Below are 26,683 nucleotides of genomic sequence, written 5' to 3' on the forward strand. Positions count from 1 at the left end.
TTTTAATAATTGTGATATATATGCTAATTCCACTGCTATGCACAACATAGTTACAAGATTGTCATATTTTCTCACTGCATGTACAGTTTACTAAACATAGTCATGTTTACATTCTATAGTAATATGATTGCTTTGTAAATTATTATTTGTCTGAACAATAATTAAATGTCAATACTAAGATCATCGGAAATAATAAACATTGCTTAATAATGTATAGAAAGAACACAAAAAAAAAAAAAAAAAAAAAACCCAAATCATGTTCTGAGCGACTTCCCACCAAGTGAGTATGTCCGCGTTGCTTTGTCGTATGTCCACAGGATTGTTAGGGCTGTAATTTGAGACCCAATCACATTATCTTTTGTGATCTTGTGCTTTGCAAACGGGAGTACGAAGTTGTAGAAGGGTGTACGCCGTAAGCATTCGTAATGTGTTGTTTCAAGAGTTAGTACATCCTCGAAGAATGAAACAATTGACTTCAAACCCCCTCTGAATTGTGAGGTCCACGTACCATGGTCAAGCACTCGACGTGCCATTTTTCGAGTTTCATCTGTAAAATTTAAATTTTCTGTGAGTTACACACTAATCAATAATATGCATGACTACATATGTTCATCAATAATTTTACTTGTTTGGAGTAATGTAACACACATGAAGCCATAAACAAATCATTCTACCAATATGACTACATAACACTACTAAAGCATTACACCATTGCATTACAGGGTTTTATTACATGATCAAACCAGATCACTTTCCCACTGAAAAAGGTAAAAATTCACACCATGCTAATGCTGATTGAAAGAGAGGATTTTGTACCAAATCTCTTCGATTTTGGAATATGACTACAGAACATTACTAAAGTATTACACCATTGCAATTACAGGGTTTTATTACATGATCAAACCGGAACACTTTCCCACTGAAAAAGTTAAAAATTCACACCATGCTAATGCTGATTGGAAGAGCGGATTTTGTACCAAATATCTTCGACCTTGGAATATGACTACAGAACATTATAAAGCATTACACCATTGTAATTACAAGATTTTATTACATGATCAAACCATGTCAAATTCCCACTGAAAAAGTTAAAAAATCATACCATGCTAATGTGGTAATGTGGTTTCATAGATACATAACTAGATATTCAGGCCTAGTCACGTATAGTCATGATGGTATTTTGGTTATTTAACTACATAATCAGAAACAGTATCATAATTAACAGTTTACCAACTCAGTTAACATTATCATCTATATCAGTGGAGGTCATTAAACACTAGGCTACAACATGACTCCACATGACTAGACCACAAACAACTATTGCTGGGATTTAATACATCAATGCATACAAAACAGGTTAAACTGGAACGGACATCAAACATGACTGCTGCCCCAAAAACTTTGTTTATACAAAGGTAAATCCACTATAAAACAACAAAATTGATCTAATTTGCATCAACATGCAGTCATGTACAAGTCTTCATATCAACATGACTACATAAAAATACTATAACAATACACCAATTTAGTTACACATTGTTATAACACAATCAAACCAGAGCATATTTCTACTGCAAAAGTTAACAATTAATATCAATATTATCAGTGGTTGTAACTGCAATTTGAGCATATGTTCATAATATTACGATTCAATAAAATCGGAACAACCATGAATTCAATGTCTATGTAATATAGTCACATATAGTCATGATGGTAATATAAATGCAACACCCAGAAAGTCTGTGTATGCAACCATAAATCACCCCCCAAAAACACCTAAAGTGAAATTAAATTGGATCTACGGGCAAAAAAAAAATATTTTTTGGAATTTCCAGTTTGTACAAAAAATGATTTGCAAATAAATAAGAATTAGGTGGACAAACTTACCGGCATCAAGATGCATAATGTCATGAGGATTGGGTCTTCGTTTACGCTTCTGTGACGCTTTCTTCTTCATTTCAGAATCCAGATTCGATTGTGACTACGCAACTCAACTTTACTGGCTTATGACTACCAAACATAACTACTGCAAAATACGGCTATTAATGGGTAAAGTGTGTGGACGATTTTGTACCAAATATATTCGATTTTTGAATGTGACTGCAGATTGGAAGAGAGGATTTCGATTTTTTTGACGGTTTTGATTTGGGGGAAAACCAGATCTCTGTGTGTTATTGAAGACGATGATGCGGTTTTTTTTTTTTAATTGTTCTAGTTAGGAGCAGTTTTATTAGGGAAAGTAAATAATTAAACCTAATTAGTAGGATTAGGTGCCTAATTAATAGGGATTTGAAAATATTGGATAAATATAAAAAAATAAACGTGACTTACTAGAAGGGTAAAAATGGAATTAAATATTCTAGAGGGTTTCCACAAAGAAAGAATTATGTATGGGTTTATCACTAGTTTTTATCTATAAGAGGGGTGTATTGCTAATGACCCCTTGTTAAATATGTATCAATGGATGCACTGGTAAAAGAAATATAACTCCCAGGTTATGTTAAACACCCAATATAATTTGATGATGCATGAAATTTGAGAAAAATATATTTTTCATCCATCAAGTTTGCACAAATTTCATATTTGACCCCTCATATTTACAAAAAAAACATTTGCTTCCTCATGTTTCAAAAATGCGAAGTCATTTCCGTCAATTTCTCATTAAAACTAACGGAATCAAGCGTGTGTCCATCGCTACCTTAACTGATGGTCTAAAGGTAAATTGACAGAAATGATCAAAAGTGTTCAATTATTGAAACACGATCAAATATGTTTTTTGTGAACATTGGGGACCAAATATGAAACCGGTGCAAACTTGAGGGATGAAAACTATAATTTTCCTCATGAAATTTCATATTAAAGACCTATTTAAGCAATAACAATAATAATATTAATAAGGGAAATTTATTGTTTTCATCCCTCAAGTTTGCAAAAATTTCATATTCGGTCCCTCATGTTTACAAAAAAACATATTTGGTCCCTCAAGTTTCAATAATTTGAGATTTTTGGTCATTTCCATCAATTTACCCTTAGTCCAGCAGTTACAGTAGTGTTGGACACATGTTTGATTCCATTAGTTTTAATAGAAAATTGACGGAAATAACTAGAAGCATTGATTTTTTGAAATATGAGGGACCAAATGTTTTTTTTTTGTGAACATGGGGGACCACATGTGAAATCGATTCAAACTTAGGGGATGAAAATTGTATTTTTCCCATATTAATAACCATAATAGTAATATGTGAAATAAATCCATGACTTGCAACTCTTTACTAATTACAAATTCTGTGAGCTCAACTCTTCCAAGAGAGCATTTCACTACAACATATTCTCTTCAAAAGCTCTCAAATCAAATCTTAAAGATTTGATCCCAAAATTTTTTTAAAAAGAAAAAAAAAAAAAAAAAAAAAAAAAAAATAACCTAAATGATCCATCCTATTGTGCCCAAAAATCAAACGATACTCGATGAAACGCTTCTCGTTTTTGATTAAAAAAAGAAACGGCGATCAAGAACCCGAAAGGGTGTACTCTAATTCATTACTCTGCACTTCATTTTGTTCGAAGAAAGGAAGAGTGCCCGGATTTCTTTCCTCCAAAACGAGACTCGTGGGAGTTTGCGGTGGATAATTATCGATAATAAAATCAATTTCATCCCCGTTAATCTCTTTTTGATCAATAAGAACCTAACATTATCCGAAATAGTAACTTTTAAGTTTCTGATCAAGAAAATTTTATTATTTATAATTATAAAAAAAATCATTATTCGAAAAAAACCATACCTTGACAGTCTTGAGTAAAGCAGCATTGTGTTGCCTCAGAAGAGAAACTGTTTTTTCGTACATTTCATGCATCAATTTTTCCGTCCTCTTTGCAATATCATCATCTAATTTGAAATTGACCGGTGGCTCGATTAAATCGTAGTCATCGTAAAGCGAACCCTCAAAGTCAATCTTCGGACCAACAAATTTAGGTCTTTTTCTCCATGGTGGGGGTTCACCGTGGACTACCATGGGGTTCTCCATATTCCATCTATCGTACATGATAAAACGAAATTAATTTAATAAAATAAATAATAGTAATAATAATAAATGTAGAAAAAGATGAAAAACATACATTGAAATAATTTTTCGAGCGAGCCACGAGGCATCGGCTAGATAATCGACCGATGCTCTTGAAGTATCCCGTCCGAAAATAACCTCTTCGGCAGCTCTGCCTCCAAGTAATACCTTCGTTAAATAAAATAATAATAATTGAATACCTTTATTTGAGTGCATACTGAAAAATACGGACGAAAATAGCTTTAAAAACTCCAAATATCAAACCTGGAGACGGTGTAACAACTGAGGCCTTCGCTCAAACACGTACGACTCATCATCAAAACGGTGAAACACGACTTGCGAGAGTGTCTGCACGAAAAAATTCTTAATTCATTAAGGTCTCATTTGGTTGGGGGAGATTAGCCATGATTTATTAAAAAAACTGAACTTCGTTAAATGTTTGGTAAACCCAATGATTTTCCGGGTCGACCCGGAAAATCATTATTTTATCATGGTCTATCACGTATTTTAGGGAGATTATTTATCAGACCTCCTACGGTCCAATAAATACAATTGGGTTTTTCATTAGATTATTTTAATTTTAACTTATGAACCAAACGAGGCCTAAGATATACCAAAGAAACTAAAAGGGGAGAAAAAAAGAAAACCTGTCCACGTGGATGAATCGATACACGATCACAAAGCTCGACATTCGCATTCTCGATCCGCCTAAGCAAATGAGAAGTCAAAGCGGTCCCTACTTCTACGGTAGCTCTCCGGAGTTGACCTTGATGACCTAAGTCAACCCCCACACGCTTGGGGCCCACAGTGAGACGGTCAACCGCATCGTCCAAATCCGAGTGAAGAATAGCAGAGTGGCCTTTTCTGACCGCCACAAGAGCAGCTTCTTGGAGAAGCTGCGCCAGCTTGGCACCCGTCCATCCTAATTTCCCATTATTAAATATTAATCTTTTAATTCGACATTTTTTTATAAAAATTTGTCGAAAAAAATTAAAACTCTAAAATGCACACCTGGCAAGTTGTTTGCGTAACTAGACAAATCGACGGTATCGGACAATTTCACCTTCCGTGCGTGAACTTTCAAAATGTCCAATCTACCCTTTGCATTTGGAGGTTGGATTCTTATCTAGAGATAATTAACAATTAGTAAACATTCCAAAGAATTTCTGAATTTCTGAATTTCTGATAATTTAATATTTTAATTACTAAATGTACCTTTCGATCGAACCGACCAGGGCGGAGAAGGGCAGGATCGAGCAAATCTCTTCGATTAGTGGCACCCAAGAATATGACACCTTTGCCTGTATCGAATCCGTCTAGTTCGATTAAGAGCTGGTTCAATGTAGTCTCTCTTTCTTGAGTTGCCGCATTGTAAAGAAGATCCGTAGATTCTTTGAATATTCCTTGTCGTCTGTATACCAATCGAAAGAGTTGACTAAAACCACACAAAAAAATACTTCAATCGAAAACTTGCTAGAACCACCATACCTTGTCGCAAGTGCATCAATTTCGTCGATAAAAATGACAGATGGTTTGTTTACCTATAAAATAAAATAAAATAGAACTTATATTTCGTTTCTATGATCCGGAAAAAAAAAACATCAGAATAGAGTTTCGGATACCTTTGCTCTCTTGAACAAATCTCTGACACGAGCAGAACCGACACCAACTAACACTTCAACGAATTCCGAACCAGCCATTTGATAAAACGGAACACCTGCTTCACCAGCTATGGCTTTTGCAACGAGGGTCTGGTGATTTATCGTTTGACTTAATAAATTATTGCAGATTTTTTTTGTAATTAATGCGACTAATTACCGTTTATTCCCACTAACCTTGCCACATCCCGGAGGACCCTCGAGAAGAACTCCGTGAGGAGGCTTTATTCCCATTTTGTCGAACAGTTCCGGATTCTTCAAGTACTTTACCAACTATTTAGCAGCACCAAAACAAAAATCGAAAAAAAAACAAATTAAAATAATTCCACGTGTAGTAACAATTTAAGATAATAAAGACATATCACTCTTTTGGCCTAAGAAAAATTCATTGTGTAAACGAATCGGTGATCCAAAAACGGGCTGAAATTTTGGCTAACATCGAAGTTAAGAAAATAAGTTTCGATCAATTGAAGACGTAGAAATCGTTAAATCCGTCTCGTATTTATGTTTAAAAACAAGAATTTATGTTGTTGTTTTTTTTCTTTAATTTCTCTACCTCTTGGAGCTCTTCGACAGCTCCCTCGATCCCGGCAACATCGTTAAACATGACGCCAGTAGAACCCTGAAGAATAGGTCGTCACTCAATACGTTAAAAAGGAAAAACACACGATTAATTTAGCGGAAAAAAAAAAGAACGAGTACAAGTTGAAACTAACATCAACACGTGCTTGTGGCTTCGACTGAGAAAACTCAATCCCTTGCCATATATCCTGCATGAAGCAACAATTGTAAGGGTATAATGGTCATAAAGAAAAGGTTCGCCACACGAGATAAATAAATACACAAGGGCCACGCTCACCCATTTTCTGAAATTCTTAGGTCTTCTAGAAAGTGTAAAACGAACAAGAAGCACCATGGTCAAAAACACCAGCATGATCGGCTTCAGCATTTCGATACTGGCAGAAACCCCACCGTAGGTATAAAGTTCGTATAATTTCGAAGGTATTCCTCCATCACCCAATAGTTCACCAAGATTATCCCATACTTTTTCGAGAATGCCAAACGTAAGGCCTAAAAATAGCTTGAGAAATGGCTTGGCCACAGGCCATACGACATACGCAGTGACGGCGAAAACGAAGCTCGTGGCGGCAAAAACCGCCGACGCCAAAAAGCCTCCGACCACAACTGCCGCTGCAGCCATGGCGGCGGTTAGCACTCCGAGTTCAACCATCATTCTGCTCGATATCTTGGATGCTATTGGATGAGGGTATTCTGGTACTTTTCCTACAAAGGACTACAAGAAAAAACGATAGAGCTGTAAGTAAATATGCAATATTCCAAAAGGGATAACAAAAAGTTTGAATATAAAGTCGAGCTAAAGGCCTATCGAAATCACACTCTACTTACACACCATTTCACAAAACAACTTTTTAATCATTCTTTACATGATTTTATTACATTATTCTCTTACATTCGTTTGTTTAGTTAGCGAAAAAATATCATCGAAGAACACAATATAACGAATATTTATACCATCATTTGCTTCTCTATTTCATTCCTCGGACCCTTGTACACCTCCCAAAGATCCTGCACTTGCTCCTCGTCAAGTCGCATTGCCCTAATAACAAAAAATCACGAAAAACGTGAAGGACACTACACAAAGAAAGATCGAACGCAAAGTATCAATAACATTTTCACACACACACACACACACGCACCATTTAGTTCTGTGCAAGCTCTTGTCGCCGGGTATATCTTTCAAATCAACGAGAAAATCCCGGTACCCATAGTTACCATACGAAACCCCACCATCCTCCTTAAACGTCACCAGCTTTACAGTATCGCTCTTTACGTATTTCCGAAAATCATCGTAGTTCATTCTCGGCAACTCATTCGCGTTCTTGCGGAACTCCTCTTCTTCGGATAAATTAGCACCGAAAACTTGCTCGGGTACGTAAAGCTTCCCTTTGTACTCCCTCAACAAATCATTCAAATACACCTCCCCTTCGGATTTCGCGAAATTACCATCGTCGCCACTCTCCTTACCGCCGCCTTTCGACACCACTTCCTTCAAATTCAACCTCTTTAATATACCTGCAACCCTCTCATTCAAACCCTTTTTCCCCAAATTCTCCTTCTCCTTCAATGTGTACAGTTTGTTACCGACCAAATACTTTGGTTCGATTTGGCTAGGGTTTTCCCTCAAAACCTTGGTCACGAAATCCTCATCTCCGGCGCCGGAATTTACTGATGGCTTTGGATTTGAAGCGGCTCTCGGCAAAAGAAGAACACGTGGGCGGCTACGGGGTTGCGATTTCTTGGTGGGTTTGAGAGAGAAGTGCCAATTCTTTTGTGTTCTTTGATTTGGGGGGAAATTGATTAAGGGTTTAGCAAATCCCAGTGGTGTCGAATACATTGTTGAGCTGAAACTATACTGAAATTAGGGTTTTGGGCATTCTTAATTTGGGGGCGAAATCTCAGAATTTCATTAGGATAAAAAAAATAGAGTTCGTCGGAAAATAAACACCGACCGGTCGGAGTGTACGAGAGGGGACTGTGTGTAGGATAAACTTGGGAGGGGAAATTTGGGGAAATTGTAATTTTGGTCCTATATATTTTTGTCCCCTCATAAAATTAAAAAAAAAAAAGGGGCTTGCTATTATCAGTGCGATTTTTTCCAGCTACAGTGCGAAATAATTCATTTGTCAAAAAATACTTTAATCTTTTACAAAATCCTCTCAACCTCCAAATATTTCGACTTTCATAGATCGTGATTTGTTTTCGTAGAAATCAGTTAAAACCCAACGATTATCAAGATGGCCAACATCGATCCCGTAAATGAGGTAAAAAAATACGTTTTAGTGTGATTTTTTTCGATTTTCAGTCGTTTCGTGTAGAATATCACGAAATTATTCAAGTCATTTCGTGGTGTTTTGCACGAAATGAACACTTTATTCGTGTTTTCCAGTCATTTCGTGTACAATACTACGAAATTATACCTATTATTTCGTGTAAAGTCACACGAAATAGCAGTAAAACTGTTTTGTTATTCATTTCGTGCAGTACTACACGAAATGTATACATATATTTCGTGTAATTGTACACGAAATACCTAGTATGGTTATTAAATTTTTTTGTGCAAGTATCTAACCTTTTTTTTGTATTTACGCAGCCATATGACGACAATTTGTATTTTGATCCCTCGGTTTTGGATCAAAATGAATATGAAGATTTCTCTCACTTCTTCCAAGTTGATATTGTGTTCGGCAGTAGGGAAGAATTAATCAACTGGGCGAAAGCAACTGCAGTTAGTCATTGTCACCGTTTGATTTGTCAGTCTAGAAGGGAGAATGCACAGTACATGACGTGTGACAAATACGGACATGGCCGACAAACGAATATCGATATGGAAGATCCTAGAAACACAGGAACAAAAAAATGTGGTTGTCCGTTCAAATTGATTGGCAAAAGGTCAAGGTTTGATGAATTATGGCGGTTGACTGTCAGCGATGGCAGACATAGTCATCGTCCGGCTTTGTTTCCTCACGGACAAGGTACGACTAGTCGTATAACTTCACAACAGAAAGCAAGAATTAAAGAATTGCGAAATTCTCACGTGAAGCCAATGTTGATCATGGATAGACTGAGGAAAGATGATCCGACGATACAAACATCTATGAAGCATGTTTACAATGAGTTGGCCAAGATTAAATCTGAGAAAATGGAGGGCATGACTGTTATTCAGTTTATGATGCATAACTTTCAAAAAGGCGAGTATCGATATTGGCATCGGGTCGATAGTGAAACGAGCAACACGATTACAGATATGATGTTTGCATGTCCCGAATCTATTAAGTTATTACGGCTGTTCCCGTATGTTATATTGATGGACTGCACATACAAAACCAATAAGTAAGTAAAAATTACGATTGTTTAAATTATGATTATTGTGTTTTAATGTCTTGTATTGTTTAAATAAGTAAAAACAACATTGTTGTAGGTATGGAATGCCTCTTTTGGAAATAATTGGGATAACTCCAGTTGGGAGGAATTTTACAATTGCTGTTGCATTTATGTCGCATGAAGATGCAGACACCTACGAGTGGACTTTGAATTGTTTGAAAGAGTTGCTAGATGGTGTCGAACCTGATGCGATCTTGACAGACAGAGAGTTGGGTCTTTTGAAAGCACTGCAAAATGTCTTCCCATTTTCGTATCATATGTTGTGTATATTCTATATAAACAGAAATGTTGAGGCAAATGCGACGAAATTTATGGGAGGCAACAAGGACCAAGGTTTAATATTCCGACGTGTGCTGTGGGCTAAGCTGGTGAAATCAGAAACCGAAGAAGAGTATCATTACAATTACAATGAAATTGTTGGACGGTATGCATGGTATCCTAGGCTGATACAGTATTTGAATGATACGTGGTTGATATACAAGGAGAAGTTTGTTCGAGCCTATACTCGCAATGTGTATCATTTTGGCAATACGAGCACCAACAGGTAGGGCTGTGCATGGATCGGTTTTAACCACCAACCAACCCATTTTCGACCCACAATTTGTGATGGTTAATCAACCATCAACCGACCCATTTAAGTTGGGTCGATAATGTCAACCAACCCATGTATAGTTGGGTCGATAATGGTTTCTAATATGCTAAAAAGTTGGTTAGTCGGTTAATATCGGCCAACCAACTTTATTCATTAATTTATTATTTATTAATTTTAATTAAAATATTTAATATTTTTAATTTCAAATTTCTATTTTATATCACATTTATTAAATTGTTTAATATTGACCAAAATTTTAAAAACAATAAATATAACTAAATTATCTAATTTGAACTATTTTAATTTTAAGACATATAGTCTAAATATTTGGACGATTATTATTTGTTGAACTATTTATGTTTAACTGTAATATATATGCCAGTAATGTTTTTAATCTTTTATTTCAATATAATTGAACTAGTCGCATTTAATTTATAAAAGATATAGCGTTGTAACAAGTAATAAAATATTAAAAAAAATTAAAAAATATTTAGATGGATGACCCATCAACCAAACCACCAACCAACCCATTAAATTGGTTATCAACCATCACCCAACCCATGTAAGTTGGGTCGATAACGGTTTCCAATATTTACTAAAGTTGGTTGGATGGGTTGGGTTGGTTTTATGGCTGGTTTTTAACCAAACCAACCAACGCACAGCCCTACCAACAGGTATTACATGTTTTAGTTATTTAAATGATAAAAGATATTATATAAAAATAATATTTATTTTGTAATTTGATTGTCGTTGTATGCTCTGATTGTTGTTGTAATTGGATAGGGTGGAGAGTGCTCATTCTTCAGTGAAGGGTTGGTTAAATGCTTCGACCGGAGGTCTGGATAACGTGCAAGGCAAACTTCGGGACCAAGTTTATATCCAAATTAGTGAGCTGAAGTGCGATTTTTCATTATCATCCAAGATAAGGAAGCATACTGCAGCATGGCCGTGTTTTCAGGGTTTGATCTGTTATGTTACGCATCTGGCATTAGAGAAATTGGATGAAGAGATGGAGTCCCCGGCGATGCAAGATCCGAGTATTTGCACGCACTATCTTTGGAATACTCATGGGCTCCCATGCGCGTGCAAAATTGTGCAGAAAATAGAAGATAATGACACGTTCGTCATTTCAGACTTGCATCCATTCTGGAGTACCATGGCAGTTGAGCCTTCGGAGCTACCTAAGTATCAAGTAAACCGCGAGGAGATTGTGGATAGACAGATTGATGACCTGAATTGCAATTTGAAGAAGATGAATTACACAAGTAAGATAAATGTCGTGGCCTCATTGCGTGGCATCGTTTATCCGTCTACGTCGCATCTGTCCGAGCCATCATTTGTTAAGACCAAAGGACGACCAAAGAATAACTCGACAAAGAGAGACCCTTCTGGATGGCAGTATCATATTGATGAGGAGACAATTAAGTCGTCTTGTGGTTCCAAGGGTCGCCAAACCTCATCTGGTGCAAAGATTCCTAAAACAAAGGTTGAGAGAAGCACTGATGGAACGCCTCAATCGAAGATGAAAGGTCGTGGTTCTCGTATTCCCACACAAGAATCTGCTGCCCCTACAATACCTGCACATGAAGGAATCGACTTTTATTCTTTCGTGCCCAGATTTATGGTCCGTCTTATTCAAGATTATGTTAACGTGATGGCGGATGGCAATTGTGGGTACCGGTGCGTTGCTCAAGCCGTGTACGGGGATCAAGAAAGATGGCCGCAAGTGAGAGGAGAGTTGCTTATTGAGTTATACGAGCATGCTAGTGTCTACACGGCGATGTTTGGCAGTACCGGATACGTTGAGGTCATACGCAAGTGTGACTGGACCTCAGGGCCTTGTCCACAAGCTTATTGGATGGACATGAATGAAATGGGATTGGCCATTGCTACCAGATACAGTGCATTAGTGGTACTTTTGACTCAAGTAGGGAGTATGACTTACCTTCCTATGTTTGGCAGTGGTCACTTATCATGTATGATTGTTGTGACATTGCACAACAATCATTTCATGTTTGTTAATTTGGTCGCAAATAGTCCACTACCACCAATCCATCCGGCATGGGTACACCATAGAGCTAAAAACTTGAGGCACTTACTCAAAACGTACAAACCCCGACTACTCTTGTACGAACAATTAAAGTCTGGTCGGTAGTTCAATTTGTAGTTGTATCTGAAATCTAGTTGAATTTTTATTTGTATTTGAAATTTAGATCAATTTGTAGTTGTATTTGAATTCTAGTTCAATTTGTAGTTGTATTTGAATTCTAGTTCAATTTGTATTTGTATTTGAATTTTTAGGTCAATTTTGTATTTGAAATTTAGATCAATTTGTAGTTGTATTTGAATTCTAGTTCAATTTGTATTTGTATTTGAACATTTAGGTCAATTTGAGTGTCTGAAATAAATTGGTTAATTAAAAAATAAATCAATTAGTGATTTCGTACTGAATATCACGAAATGTTACTTCATATTTCGTGGAACAATCTACGAAATATGGTCTTCCATTTCGTAGAAAACTCCACGAAATATAATGTCACATTTCGTGTAAACGTACACGAAATACACAATTTTTTCAATCTAACGGTTTCGTCCTTCGTGTTCTATAACAATAAACACTTATATTTCGTGTGAAACGACACGAAATTATTGAGTGGATTTCGTGTAATAATACACGAAATAGCGGGCGAATTTGGTTTTTTTTTTAGGAAAGTTACAAATGAAATAAATCGCACTGCAAGCCGGTAAAAAACGCACTATGAATAGCATTTCAGAAAAAAAATCATGCAAAATTGGACTAAAAATACTATATTTGCAAAATTATTGCATGTAAAGTTGAAATATGACAAGTTAGGGGACTAAATTCTTAAATAGGTTAACATGGAGGACCGAAACTACAATTTTCCGGACAAATTTCATCAAAAATAAAAAAAAAACTTGGGAGGGAAAAAGATTAGGTAAAAGACGTTTTTCAACTATACACATAAAAGTGCTCTTTTGATGTCTTGGCTCATATAGACACGGCCACGGGCCGGTTTTGGGCCCGGAACCGGCCCGTTGACCGAGTGAATCGGCCCGGACCTGTGAACCGGCCCGTCCTACCCGGGACGGGCCCGGTTCTGAGAAATGGTGAACCGTGAACCGCCGGGCCGGCCCGGCAATTCACCCGGATTTAAAAAAAAAAAAGAAAAAAAAATTAAAAATAAAAAAAGCAAATAACGGCTAGTGAACCGACCCGAACCGGCCGGGGTGAACCGGCCGTTATTTTATTTTATTTTTTAAATTCCCCCCCCCCCCCCCCCCCCACCCCACCCAATTTTTCCTTTTTTTTAATTTCAAAGTACTTATTTTAATTTATTTATTCATAAAAAATATTTCAAAAAATCATTTAAATTCGAAATCTTTAAAATTTTGAATTTAAAATTAAGTTCAGGTCTTTTCATTTATTTCCTTTTCCTTTTTCTATTTAAAAGTGCTTCTTTTAATTTACTTATTCATAAAATATTTCAAAAAATCATTTTAAATTCGAAATCTTTAAAATTTTGAATTGAAAATTAAGTTCAGGTCTTTTCATTTATTTCCTTTTCCTTTTTCTATTTAAAAGTACTTCTTTTAATTTACTTATTCATAAAATATTTCAAGAAATCATTTTAAATTCTAAATCTTTAAAATTTTGAATTTAAAATTAAGTTCAACTCTTTTCATTTATTTCCTTTCCCTTTTTCTATTTAAAAGTACTTCTTTTAATTTACTTATTCATAAAATATTTCAAAAAAAAAATTTCAAAATTTCCGGGCCGACCCAGAACCGGCCCGAACCGGCAGGCCGACTCGGCCCGCTGAACCGCCCATACTACGGGCCGGTTCTGGTTCCGAAAAATGTGAACCGTGAACCGTTTTGAACCGGCCCGTGGCCGTGTCTAGGTTCATATATATTCCAATTTCCAATTCCGGTCCAAGTAATTTCAAAAAAAATTGAAAATTGAAATTTTGAAACTCGAATTGAAAAATAGTTCCAATATTGAAAGATTCTGAATTAGAATCGATGAAAATCAAAAGAATTGTTACAAGTGAAAGTTAGAGTGTATCAAATTTAACCTACTCTTATTAGAAACTCGTCTACAACAAACTACGAAAGTCAATAATTGGAAACACGTATACAACTACAAAAATCAATCACACTTCTGTCGAAAAGCTGCAACCGTAACTATAACTACTAAAACCGTACAACTCAGACATAGCGATACAAGTACATATAAAGGAAAAAAACTGTATCCGACGTCGTTTGATACGGAACGACGTCCGGTCTTCTTCAAACGTCCAATCAAATACATAAGACGAGAGCTAATGATGTAAATACAAAACAATTTGATACTACCTAACAACAAAGCTAGGCTTATCGTGGGGTTTGACGACGTTGCCGTAAAGAGCCCAAAAGCCCGTGGACAATGCCCCAACAAAGGCCGCAAGGGCAGCAACCGTGGCTAAAAATTGTTTGTTCGTTTGATCATCTTCCTATTATTGACAAATAAAAAAAACAAAGATTTAAAAAAAACATACTAAATATATCGAAAATTAGAAAGGGAAAAAATAATAATTTTGTCAAACAAGTAAAAACATCATACAATTTATAAAAGAAAATACATTAACCAACCTTACTAACATCATATTCTTCACTAGGAATCAGCGGGGCACCGGGAGAAACGGGCTCGACAACTAATAAAAACATCAAAAAACAACATTAGGCACTACAATAAAAAAGATTCGTCAACACTAAACATCATAAAATGGCACAACGTATATCTAATTGTTCATTTCTTTGATAAAAAAAAACAAAAACCGAAATAATGGCATCTCAGAATCAAAAATCCAGAATTCCAGACAGTACGCAAGACATTCTGTAACTACAAGATACTAATAAATACATCAAAAAAACAATATTATACACTACAATAAAAAAGATACGTCCACACTAAACATCATAAAAGGGCACAACGTATATCTAATTGTTCATTTTTTTGATACAAAAAAAAAAAAAAAAAACTCGAAACAATGGCCATCTCTGAATCAAAAATCCAGAATTCCAGAGAGTAAGCAAGACATTCTGTAACTACAATATACTAATAAAATCATCAAAAAACAACATTAGGCACTACAATAAAAAAGATACGTCCATACTAAACATCATAAAAGGACACAACGTATATCTAATTGTTCATTTCTTTGATAAAAAAAAAATAAAAAAAAAAAACAAACAAAAAAACAAAAATCGAAATAATGGCCATCTCTGAATCAAAAATCCAGAATTCCAGACAGTAAGCAAGACATTCTGTAACTACAAGATACTAATAAATACATCAAAAAACAGTATTATGCACTACAATAAAAAAGATAGGTTCACACTAAACATCATAAAAGGGCACAACGTATATCTAATTGTTCATTTTTTTGACAAAAAAAAAAACCGAAATAATGGTCATCTCTGAAATCAAAAATCCAGAATTCCGTACAGTAAGCAAGACATTATGTAACTACAAGATACTAATAAAAACATCAAAAAACAATATTAGACACTACAATAAAAAAGATACATCCACACTAAACATCATAAAAGGGCACAACGTATATCTAATTGTTCATTTCTTTGATAAAAAAAAAAAAAAAAAAACAAAAAAAAAAAAAAAAAAAAAAAAAACAAAAATCGAAATAATGGCCATCTCTAAATCAAAAATCCAGAATTCCAGACAGTAAGCAAGACATTCTGTAACTACAAGATACTAATAAAAACATCAAAAACCAACATTATGCACTACAATAAAAAAGATATGTCCACACTAGACATCATAAAAGGGCACAGCATATATCTAATTGTTCATTTCTTTGATAAAAAATAAAATAAAAAAATAATGGCTATCTCTGAACCAAAAATCCAGAATTTCAGACAGTAAGCAAGACATTATGTAACTACAAGATACTAATAAAAACATCAAAAAACAACATTAGGCACTACAACAAAAAAAGATACGTCCGCACTAAACATCATAAAAGGGCACAACGTATATCTAATTGTTCATTTCTTTGATAAAAAAAAAAAACAAAAACAAAAACCGAAATAATGGCCATCTCTGAATCAAAAATCCAGAATTCCTGACAGTAAGCAAGACATTTTGTAACTATAAGATGCTCTATGTAAAATGAACAGGTTTTGCTTCGCTCCGACAGGTGGCAAATATCACACAATGTTTGACGCGTACACCAACGACATGTCAAGTATAGGCAAAATCAACAAACAACAGGAAAATAAGCACAGTTGACAATTGTTAACGTATGAAATCAATTGTTAACATAAAGAATTAAACATGAAAATTATTATTCTATAAGTTGATAAAGCTCGTCTTAAGCAAAAAACTAATAAAGAGTTAACCCTAATAACTACCGGAGTAGAGTACTAAAATATGGCTTTTATTTGTTCTGAGGGTGCAATTTTGTCGGCTTATAAATACCTACGGCGTACTAACCAGATTATGATCTTATATTGCTTGAAATTCTTAATTTTCCCTCCAAAACTTATTTGCTATGAAGGATAAAAAAAATTGATTTGAAATATCGAAAAGAAAAAAAATAGAAAAAAGAAGAATCTGAATAAAAACCCTAACCTCTGACCAGCTGAACCTCAGGCCTGGGCGGAGCTTTAAGATTGTTTCTCAAAACCATGGGCGACGGTTGGTCTTCGACTGCCATTAATAAAGAATTCAAGTGAGAGAAAACCAAACACATTCACATAATTAATATTTATGATCAAAAATCAAATCAAATTATTTGAAAATCGATTTGATTTGAGACTTCGTTTGGATCACGTATGAAATCAATTGTTAACACACAGAATTAAACATGAACATTTTTATTCGATAAGTTGATAAAACTCGTCTTAAGCTCAGAAAAATGATAAAGTATGAACGGAAAGTCGAGGCTATTCGAGTTGGACTCTGTCCTTAATCAAACCCAACTTTATGAATTCGATAGAAATTTGAATACTTTTAAATAGACATGATGTCAGCTCGACTCAAATTGTTCATGACGGCATTTCTTGATATCATATCTTTCAGAATGAGTTCAAATTTAAGGTTTCTTCGATATCACATCTCAAGATTCTTGCTCTCGTTTCAACAGAGCCCTAATTAGAACAAATCACTATTAATTATGTTCATTATGTTTAACATATATCGTATTTTCCTCACTCATTCATCTTCTTATATGCAGTTTATTGGATTAGAGTTTACTATTAATTCAATTCAACAAAATTGCCTCCAATTTTTTTTTTTTTTTTTTGAAAAATTTAAAAAAAAAATTATATGTGTTTAGGAAAACTGAACATATATCGAAAGACAAGTTCACAATATATACAAGATCTAACCTGCACGCACATACACATATGAATTAATTATGTGTTCCAAATAATACGAATTTCATATTCATTGCCTCCTAATTTGATTTTCTTTCATATGAATATTCAAGTATTTAGCTGGCCATACCACTAAAGAAATTCTTTTAACAAACATAATCTTAGATTTCTTGAAATTCTTAGTTTTCCCTCCAAAACTTATTTGTTATGAAGGATAAAAAAATTGGTTTGCGATATTGATTAGCAATATTGCAAAAAATATATTTAATAAATATAACCCTAACCTCGGTTAATCGCAGTATTTAATAAATACGGAACATGAATAATTTCAAACTAACTCTATCTTGATTCTTAAAATGTGGATTAAAATTCATTATTGTATGAATATATCCAAACAAAAATCAAAAAATTAGTACTAAAGAATTTAAATATTTAAATTGAGGACCAATTTCGTGCTATAAAAAGTTTATGGACCAAAATAAAAAAGGTGTATAATATAAGGACGCAAACTGTAATTATCCCACAAATATAACAGAGTTTCCTGAGGGCTTACGTGTAAATACACCTAAAATAAAACTTAGGGCTTTTCACTGTGAACAAGGCCGGGCCTGGGGGTGGGGCGAGCAGGGCCCACTCCCAGAGCCCAATTTCCTAATGGGGCCCAACGATTTTATATTTTTATAAATATGCTTTATTTTTTGTGTTAAAAAATATTTTTCTAATGTTTCTTGAAAAAACAATTCTTCTATTGTTAAACAAAAAATCCATTTATAATTTTTAAAACTTGGTTTAAAAATATAAAATTTAAAATATTTATTTGATTCGAACAAAAATTATTGCATACCTCACCAACATTTGCTTTACAAAAAAATGTTTAGATATACGTTAATATTTTCAATCTTTTATTTTATTGATAATTAAGTTTATATTAATAAATATTTATTTATATCAATTAATGATTTATTTACAATAAACAAAAAATCAATTAATGGTTTTATTGGTCCCCTAACAACTATAAATATTTTTATAATATTTATTTTGTTAATTACAATAAACTGTTATGAAGCAGGTAATGTAAATTACAGATTATGTATGTTTAATTGTTTACATATTATTATTGCAGATAATCCTAGAATACTAATCCCACTTTGACACAAAGTACTCTACAAGTGTATATATATATATATATATATATATATATATATATATATATATATATATATATATATATATATATATATATATTGTGAGTTGAGATCCGTACCATTGTAAAATCAAAGCAAAAAACACAAAAAAAAAAACGAAAGAAAAAATCGACCTACGGGAAGGAAACTACGCGCGTACTACTTCGTAGATTGCATGCGACTCGTCTTCAAATACGACCACAAAGATGATGCGCTTCTCGTGCAATGTGTTCCGGAGAAGTTCACGAATTATACCGACATCCTCTTCCGTCTAAGGTTTGTCCATTATTACTTCAATTTCAATTTCCATCTCCCTAATTATTATTATATTATTCATCACCAGGATTATTAAAAATAAAAATAAAAAAATCCCATGATTTGAATTATAAGAAAGAAAAAAATACTACTTAATTATCATTATTATTTGTTTTTTTTTTAATACTGAAAAATTATAGCTTATATTATAGTAATATTTTTTATTTATTAATTTATAGGGGCCTCGGTTGCTAATTTATAGGGGCCTCGGTTGCGTGCTTCGGAGGAAAAAAAGGTGGGATAAGAGACCATTGATAGATGTTGAACTTCAAGAAGATCAAGGACCGGTAGCAAATGTCACGGCGGCGGCACCACCACAGATTCAAGGCCTTAGGACTTTATTTTAGAAGAATTTCGAATTTTAATAAAATATTTAGAGTTTTCTCTATTTTTCTGGTGGATTCCAGAGTTTTTCGGTGGATTCCGAATGTTATTTTGTTCTATAGGATTAATTCGTAGAAATTAATTATTTACCGTGTTTCTGTTCTGCGTCAAAAATATTCTTCTATTGTTAAAAAAAAATCCATTTTTAATTTTTAAAACTTAGTTTAAAAATATACAATTTAAAATCTTTATTTTATTGGAACAAAAATTATTGCATACTTCACCAACATTTGCTTTAAAAAAAATACATAGATAAACATTAATATTTTCAATCTTTTATTTTATTGATAATGAAGTTTATATTAATAGATATTTATTTATATTATGTCATTAAACATATCATGTAATGATTTATTTATTATAAACAAAAAATCAGTTAATGATTTTATTGGTCCCCTAACAACTATAAATTGGCATAACTAGAAAGTCAACGAAACTGCATTATCAGTCGAGTTAGAAAGCGACACGTACACACCTAATGAAAAAGTCTCAATTATTGCACTAAAATTGCATATATATATATATATATATATATATATATATATATATATATATATATATATGTTAATTCAGCCCAAAACAACTCATGCAAAAGACATCTTTCAGATTATAGATTAAAATAATTAATTTTAAAAAGAAGCAAAAATATAAATTGCATCTGCAAACAACGAAAAATAACGTGTTATCGAAAGAAGTCCATAATTTGTTTGCAAAAGTTTTTACAAGTACAAATACTACCTAAATTGCCTTTCCTATAAATTTAAATACAATCGGTAGCACACGGTTTCATTTTTTTGACAAAATTTGACCTCCTACAATTTTGTATATATATAAATTTAAAAAAAAGGAGGTCGACGTCGATACATTTGAACGGTAGTATATTAAGAAGATGTGGTTGCCAAATTCGACTCTCGAACTATTATATTTTATAAGAAAATAAAATCTTATTTTTATACATCTTGAAAAAATCAGATTGAAATGGATAGAGAATATAACATTTCTTTATTTATTGGATCAATATATATAGCTGGAATTATTTTTATTTAAAATAAAAAGATACTAGGGTAGGGTTTTGCTGTGAAATTTGTCAACTATAATAATGTAATAATAATATGTTTAATTGCAATTTAGTCTCCTAATTTCTTTAAGTTGAAAGCAACACCTTTCACTTTCGGTTTTAATTGAAAAATATTAATTTATTATTATTTTCATTAATAATTTATTTTTTAGAGAGAGAAATTGAAAAAGATAATAGTGGAGCCCCATAATGTCAAACCCACATGAAAACTAATTTACCGACCATGTCAACGGTCATAAGATACGGTGACACGTACATAGATATTATAAAAAAAAATTATTTGCAATTTCAATTAAAAAGTAATTAAATAATGCTATCAATTATTAATTTTCTCTATGTACATTGTATAGTCGACGAAACAATTCGGATCATAAAAGCATATACTAATTTAAAAAAGAACGACACACGTTACGGACGCGTGACAATAATTAACTATGTACAAATTAATCAACATTGTTATAAAAAAGAAAAAGAAAATTAAAATCCACCGTAAAATTGGATTAGATTAGGGCCCGTCTATCGAAATTTATTATAAATAGATCTTATCTCTGATAAGTTATTTTAATAGCTGATGACCTAGTATCGTAATATTTTTTGAATTAATTTTAAATAAACTATTTTAACTCATTATAAAATTTTAAATAAAAATTTATTTAGAATATAAATACTGATAAAAGATATCTAAATAGGTCTCTAAGGAGCTTATTGATCACATTTTAAAAAAACTTATAAGTCCTTTTTAACAACTTATAAGCTAAGAAAATGGGTTCTAACTTTATCACAACTCTGAATTTTAGGGAATAATCCAATTAACATTCGAGTTTAAATAAATTTGATTTTTTTTTATATATATATAAATTTCAATTTTTTCTGAAAACGACAAAAACTGATTTTTTGGCTCAATTTTGACTGCCGCCACAGAAAAGTACAATTTGCCCTCCACCAAAGAACAATTGAAGTTTTAAATTTCAATATTCAAACTTGCTAAGTAAAAAAAAACTCAAAATTATAAAATAAATAAATAGAAAAAAGGAAAAAAATAATGAAGGAGGATTGCAGAAAAGTCAGAAGATTGAATAAAGAATTGGAAAAAAAAAAGGGGAGCCAATAATCAAATCCTCTCTATAAATAAAAACAAAATACGGGCTTCAGTTTTCATTGCACAGAATCAAAACTAAACTGGTGAGTTCATATTTCTCATGTCTTAATTTCAACAATTACACACACTAATACACACTCACAAACACACACCTTTGCGTGTGTGTGTGTCTGTATCTATATATATATACAATGATTTAGAGAGGATATGCTGAGTGAAATCAATCAATTCTGGATAATGGGGTTGTTGTTATGCTAACCCTTTTTTCGACATTTTTGTTTTGTTTGATGTTTCTTTGTCCTGCTTTGTAGTTGCAATACGACGTCGTATTAATTATTTTGTTGAAAAGTTGTTTTTTTTCTTTGTTTTGAACAGTTGTGACATTTTTCTTGCCCTTATATTTATTGGTGATTCAAGAATTAGTTTTGAATTTTAGGGGTCGTCTGTACGATTTGGGACATGTTATATTTACCGATTTCTCCGATAAATGTATTAAAAAAATGGGGTTTTTTTTTAATTTTTTTTTTTTGGGATTAATTGCTGAATGGCTGCTATACATGACAGGTTTAGGATTGTAATATTTCTCGTTTTAGTTTGATTTCCCTTCTGATGATCTGATATTTGATTTAATAATTGGCGATTAATTTCGAGTTTTTTTTTTTTTTTTTTTTAATTTATGTAGGTTTTTGTATGGAGTTCTAGATTTATTTTTCTGCTGATTCTTGTAGTTGTATATATACATAATTACATATAATCTCTCTCTCTCTCTCTCTCTCTCTCTCTCTCTCTCTCTCTCTCTCTCTCACATGTATGTAACATATATACATTTGTTTTGTGATCTGCAGTAATTAGCAATTGTAAGTCGGTAACTCGATTATGCGGTCATTAGTCAACTTCTTCTGCTTGTCCAAATCCAAACGCCCCCCCGGTTTTGAAGAACATGCAATTCTTGCTTCCGAGACAGCTTGTCAGTTTAACTGAATTATTTTTTCTCATTTAATTTAATTCATTTTTAATTCATATTAATAATTCTAAAATTCGGTATTTGGTTGCAGTTAACGTTAACGAAGTAGATGCTCTGTATATCATGTTTGAGGAATTAAGCAGTTCCATAGTCGATGATGGTCTAATCCACAAGGTACTTTTTTCTTACCCCGAAAAATTCATGTGGCATTTTCGCTATTTATCTCGTTATTTTATTATTAATTATTGTTTTTATTATTTCAGGAAGAATTTTTGCTTGCGCTTTTCAACTGCAGCAGCAAGAAGAGTGTCCTTGCCGAAAAGGTTCGTATATATTTGTTTTCGCAATTTTTTGGTATTTATAATCAACAAATTTTGCTTAATAATACAATAAAAATGTGAAGTAAAAACCCCGTTTTATCACTTATGCAGTTGTTTGAGCTGTTTGATGTAAAGCATAACGGGGTAATTGAATTCGGAGAATTTGTTCGGTCGTTGAGCATATTCCACCCAGATGCTCCAGAGGCAGATAAAATAGCATGTTAGTGATTCTATTTTTCTTAAAAAAAAAAAACTTAATTCTTGCTAATAAAAATATTTAATAATGAATACAATTAATATATATATATATATATATATATATATATATATATATATATATATATATATATTGAGTAAATTTTTATATATTTTTATAATATATGAATATACAATTAATTGTCTTCAACAATTCACTGCAAAAATACTTAACACAAGATTTTTTTTTCGTTGCAGTTGCATTCAATTTATATGACCTCAGGCACACCGGCTATATAGAACGAGAAGAGGTGATTACTTTTTTTTTTATTTACAATATTGCTTTTTTTCACCGAAAATCATTTTGCATTATCCAACGAAAATAAACCACTAACCGAAGAACTGATTCGATTTTTAAACGTCTCTTATGATTTTTTTTTTCAATTTTTTTTTCAGTTAAAGGAAATGGTATTGGCTACTCTGAGTGAATCGGAATTATCACTTTCAGACGACGATGTTGAAGCCATAGTCGACAAGGTAATAAAAAAAAAAGTCGATCTATTTGTGGCAAACTTATCTGCTAAAGTCACAGCTAACTGGTTTACTGGTTTTATGACAGACGCTCCAAGAAGCAGACTCAAACGGAGATGGCAAAATCGACCCACAAGAGTGGAAACAAATGGTCAGAAAATACCCTTCCCTTATAAAGAACATGACTCTTCCATATCTAAGGTTCGTCTCACTACTCCCGAAATTCAAATATTTCTCGATAATAATAACTCAATTCAATTTCTTAATATTAAAACATTTTTTCTTAAATTATTACAGAGAGATTACTCTAGCGTTTCCGAGCTTCGTAATGGAGACTGAAGTCCCCGATTCAGATCTAGTTTGCTGAAAAAAAATTCACAAACAAATTGGGACGAGCGAATTTTTTTGCACATTATTATAGGGAAAAAAAAAGAGTTTGTATTTTCACCTCGTCATAGCAAAATTCGTCGAATCAAATGTACAATACTCTATTCGGAATATAATTTTTTTCGTCTTCTTGCCAACGGAGTTGTAAAACATGAATTCATTTATCAATGAAGTTGAGAAAAAAAAATGTTTATCTACAATTCTTTCAATACTCGATTTCGAAATCATCTATAGACACAATTTCATATACGAGCTAACATATCCTGCAAATTCATAGGGTAGCACATATTCGTGTGAAGTCCGGACCAAACGTTTTCCGCTAAAATCTTGTTAACAGCTTCGGTTGGATGAAACTGGTCCCACCAAAGATGATTAGAAGCATTTACACAAGCCATTTCAGACGAAATGCACATAATCCAACCCCCGTATTCCCCTAATCCACAACACGCATCACTCGTCACATTAAACCCTGCATAAAATCGAACCCCATTTAAAAAAAAAATTAGTACGAAAAAAATAATTTTTTTTTCAAGATTCTCACCATAGCGTTCGTGGTTCTTGATTATGTCCATGGAGCCCTCGAACGCATCGCAGAAAATCACGTTTGCTTCTAGAAGGTTCCGGTTCAGTTCCTCGACCAATGACCTCATAGCGAAATTGAACTCGATTATCATGTTATTTATCATCTCTATACACTTCCCGTTTTCGCTCTCGTACAACCATAAGTAATAAGGTGCGCAACCCAAAGGTGCAAGTCCCATTACAACCACGTTTCTCACATTTGCATTGTACAGATTCTGCATCGATAATTTATAGTAAAGAAAATTACGAAATAAAGCGGAAAAAATCGAGAAGGGGGTAAAGATTGATTTTTTATAACCTGAATTTGCTGCTTCATCGTCTCGGCTAGAAATTGGTTGAAGCTCCAAGGTAGATACAGAGATTGGACGTTAGATGCGTTTAGGAGATAGTAGTGTATGTAGTCGTTGCTTCCGATCGAAATGTAGAAAATCGATTTTGCGATTAGATCTCGTGCTGAATCCTCTCCCATGCTGAGAATGAACTGCTGGAATGTGTCCATAACTTGCTGAATTTGCTGAGTCAGCGAGATGTGTTGCCCCTGGGTTAAGTTTTCGGAAAATTACGGTGAATCGAAGAACTATGAAAAAATTGAAATGCAATAAGTGGGAAAATTGAGTACCAATTCAGAACCACTAGAAAATATTATTCCAGCACCGGCAGAAGCGTAATTAACCCCTCGTTTCATATCTTCGACGGAACCCGTTTGACCTAGATAACTCGGTACAAACGGCAGCCCTAGCCGCAATGCTGCTCAAATCGAAGAATGTACACAATTATTATTTCATGAAAAAAGGGGAAAATCATGAATTTGATGAAAAATTACAGAAATGCCCAATAGAAATTCATACTTCAAAACCCCCAAAATTACACTAACTAGAACAAACAAAAAAAACCCTAAATTACTTCACGAACGAATTCGTCAATTCAACAGAAACCCTAAAAATGAAAGTGCTTTTTTTTTTTTACCGATATAATCGACGGGAATTCTTCCATTGCAGAAGCGGCCGGTGGGCAGATGGGTATCGAAATCTCGGCCGTACGGAGGTCTGTCGGCGCGGGCGAAAGTGCCGAGATAATTGTTGGTGCCGCAGTCGACGGAAGAATCCCCAATTACGAACAGGGCGCGCGCCGGAGAAGAAGGGAGGGGCGGTGCTGCCGGCGGCGGAGTTGATTGGGTGGCGTTGGCGGTGTTCGTGAGATCGGGGAACAGTGCGTTAATGAGTTCTGGTGGGAATTCGAGAGCTGTAATCGGGTCAAGAAACAAGATTGCTGTGAGAATTGAGAGGATTTTGAGTACAGAGGATTTCATGATTCTCGTCGTTCTAGAGAGAGAGAGAGAGAGAGTGAGAGAGAGATATCTAATGGCGGGATTTTGAGACGGTTAAAAGAGGCTGCATTTCCAGAAATGCCCTTGAGCATGCAGATTGTTTTTTCTTCCCAATTCTTTATTTATTTAATTTTATTTTCCTCTCTCTTTTAATCATTTTGGAATTAATAGCCAATTAGGGGAAGAAACCGAACAAATCGCAATCACGATTAGCATTTTAAGTAAAAATCTATTGTTTTTTAAGTGAAAAAACTAATTTACACTAGGTTTCAAAAAATATAAAAATATTAGAAATTAAAGGTTTTAACACAATATGCTCAAGTTGGGACCATAAATGCATATTATTTTAATCAAATTTATTAATTTATAGAGATTTTATTATATTTCCAAGTCAAGTCAAGCTATGTCTTGTCATTCAAAGTAAGAATTCACTTTTTCTTTTATGGATGCACCTCAAATCAATCACATCTTTATTAAAGAAAATTTTACATCAATAATTTATTTCAAATACAATGCTACATTTCTTAAATTGAAATAATTCATTTTCACCTATTTAAAAAATAAATAAGATATAAATATTTGTTCAAATAGAAAATTCAATATAAAAAAATATGACAAATTACGGCCCCTCCCGTGGTATGATTA

General features: G+C 33.4%; 4 protein-coding genes across 6 annotated transcripts; 2 read left to right on the forward strand and 2 right to left on the reverse strand.

Moving 5' to 3' along the window:
• Nucleotides 1–3,197: 3,197 nt before the first annotated feature.
• LOC105973701 (putative inactive ATP-dependent zinc metalloprotease FTSHI 1, chloroplastic) lies at nt 3,198–8,364 on the reverse strand. The gene is made up of 15 exons (XM_012998732.2): nt 7,435–8,364; nt 7,250–7,334; nt 6,576–7,010; nt 6,433–6,486; nt 6,273–6,338; nt 5,894–5,989; nt 5,681–5,809; nt 5,547–5,599; nt 5,274–5,469; nt 5,070–5,184; nt 4,706–4,980; nt 4,323–4,406; nt 4,114–4,226; nt 3,780–4,029; nt 3,198–3,683 (listed from the first exon to the last, which is right to left on the reverse strand). The coding sequence occupies exons 1-15, from the start codon at nt 8,130–8,132 to the stop codon at nt 3,507–3,509; spliced, it is 2,826 nt and encodes a 941-aa protein (XP_012854186.1). The 5' UTR covers nt 8,133–8,364; the 3' UTR covers nt 3,198–3,506.
• Nucleotides 8,365–8,532: 168 nt separating this feature from the next.
• On the forward strand, nt 8,533–12,426 carry LOC105973621 (PKS-NRPS hybrid synthetase cheA-like). Its single transcript, XM_012998654.1, has 4 exons — nt 8,533–8,559; nt 8,889–9,628; nt 9,717–10,223; nt 11,055–12,426. Exons 1-4 carry the CDS (start codon nt 8,533–8,535, stop codon nt 12,424–12,426), a joined length of 2,646 nt encoding a protein of 881 aa, XP_012854108.1.
• A 9,246-nt stretch (nt 12,427–21,672) lies between these two features.
• LOC105973815 (calcineurin B-like protein 4) lies at nt 21,673–24,329 on the forward strand. Of its 3 annotated transcripts, none has more exons than XM_012998867.2 (9): nt 21,673–21,815; nt 22,578–22,699; nt 22,788–22,870; nt 22,960–23,019; nt 23,128–23,236; nt 23,470–23,522; nt 23,668–23,748; nt 23,831–23,943; nt 24,040–24,329. In XM_012998867.2, exons 2-9 carry the CDS (start codon nt 22,609–22,611, stop codon nt 24,107–24,109), a joined length of 660 nt encoding a protein of 219 aa, XP_012854321.1. In that variant the 5' UTR covers nt 21,673–21,815; nt 22,578–22,608; the 3' UTR covers nt 24,110–24,329. The 3 variants fall into 3 exon arrangements, with proteins under 3 accessions (XP_012854321.1, XP_088673477.1, XP_088673483.1); XM_088817357.1 differs by having other exon boundaries at nt 21,794–21,974; XM_088817351.1 differs by having other exon boundaries at nt 21,686–21,815; nt 23,831–24,329.
• LOC105973814 (SGNH hydrolase-type esterase superfamily protein) lies at nt 24,272–26,073 on the reverse strand. The gene is made up of 5 exons (XM_012998866.2): nt 25,678–26,073; nt 25,331–25,458; nt 25,010–25,249; nt 24,671–24,926; nt 24,272–24,598 (listed from the first exon to the last, which is right to left on the reverse strand). The coding sequence occupies exons 1-5, from the start codon at nt 26,018–26,020 to the stop codon at nt 24,372–24,374; spliced, it is 1,194 nt and encodes a 397-aa protein (XP_012854320.1). The 5' UTR covers nt 26,021–26,073; the 3' UTR covers nt 24,272–24,371.
• Between the last annotated feature and the right edge of the window lie 610 nt (nt 26,074–26,683).

The sequence above is a fragment of the Erythranthe guttata genome, chromosome 1 (genome assembly GCF_056151865.1).
Source record: "Erythranthe guttata isolate IM_541 chromosome 1, IM_541, whole genome shotgun sequence".
Taxonomy (NCBI): domain Eukaryota; kingdom Viridiplantae; phylum Streptophyta; class Magnoliopsida; order Lamiales; family Phrymaceae; genus Erythranthe; species Erythranthe guttata.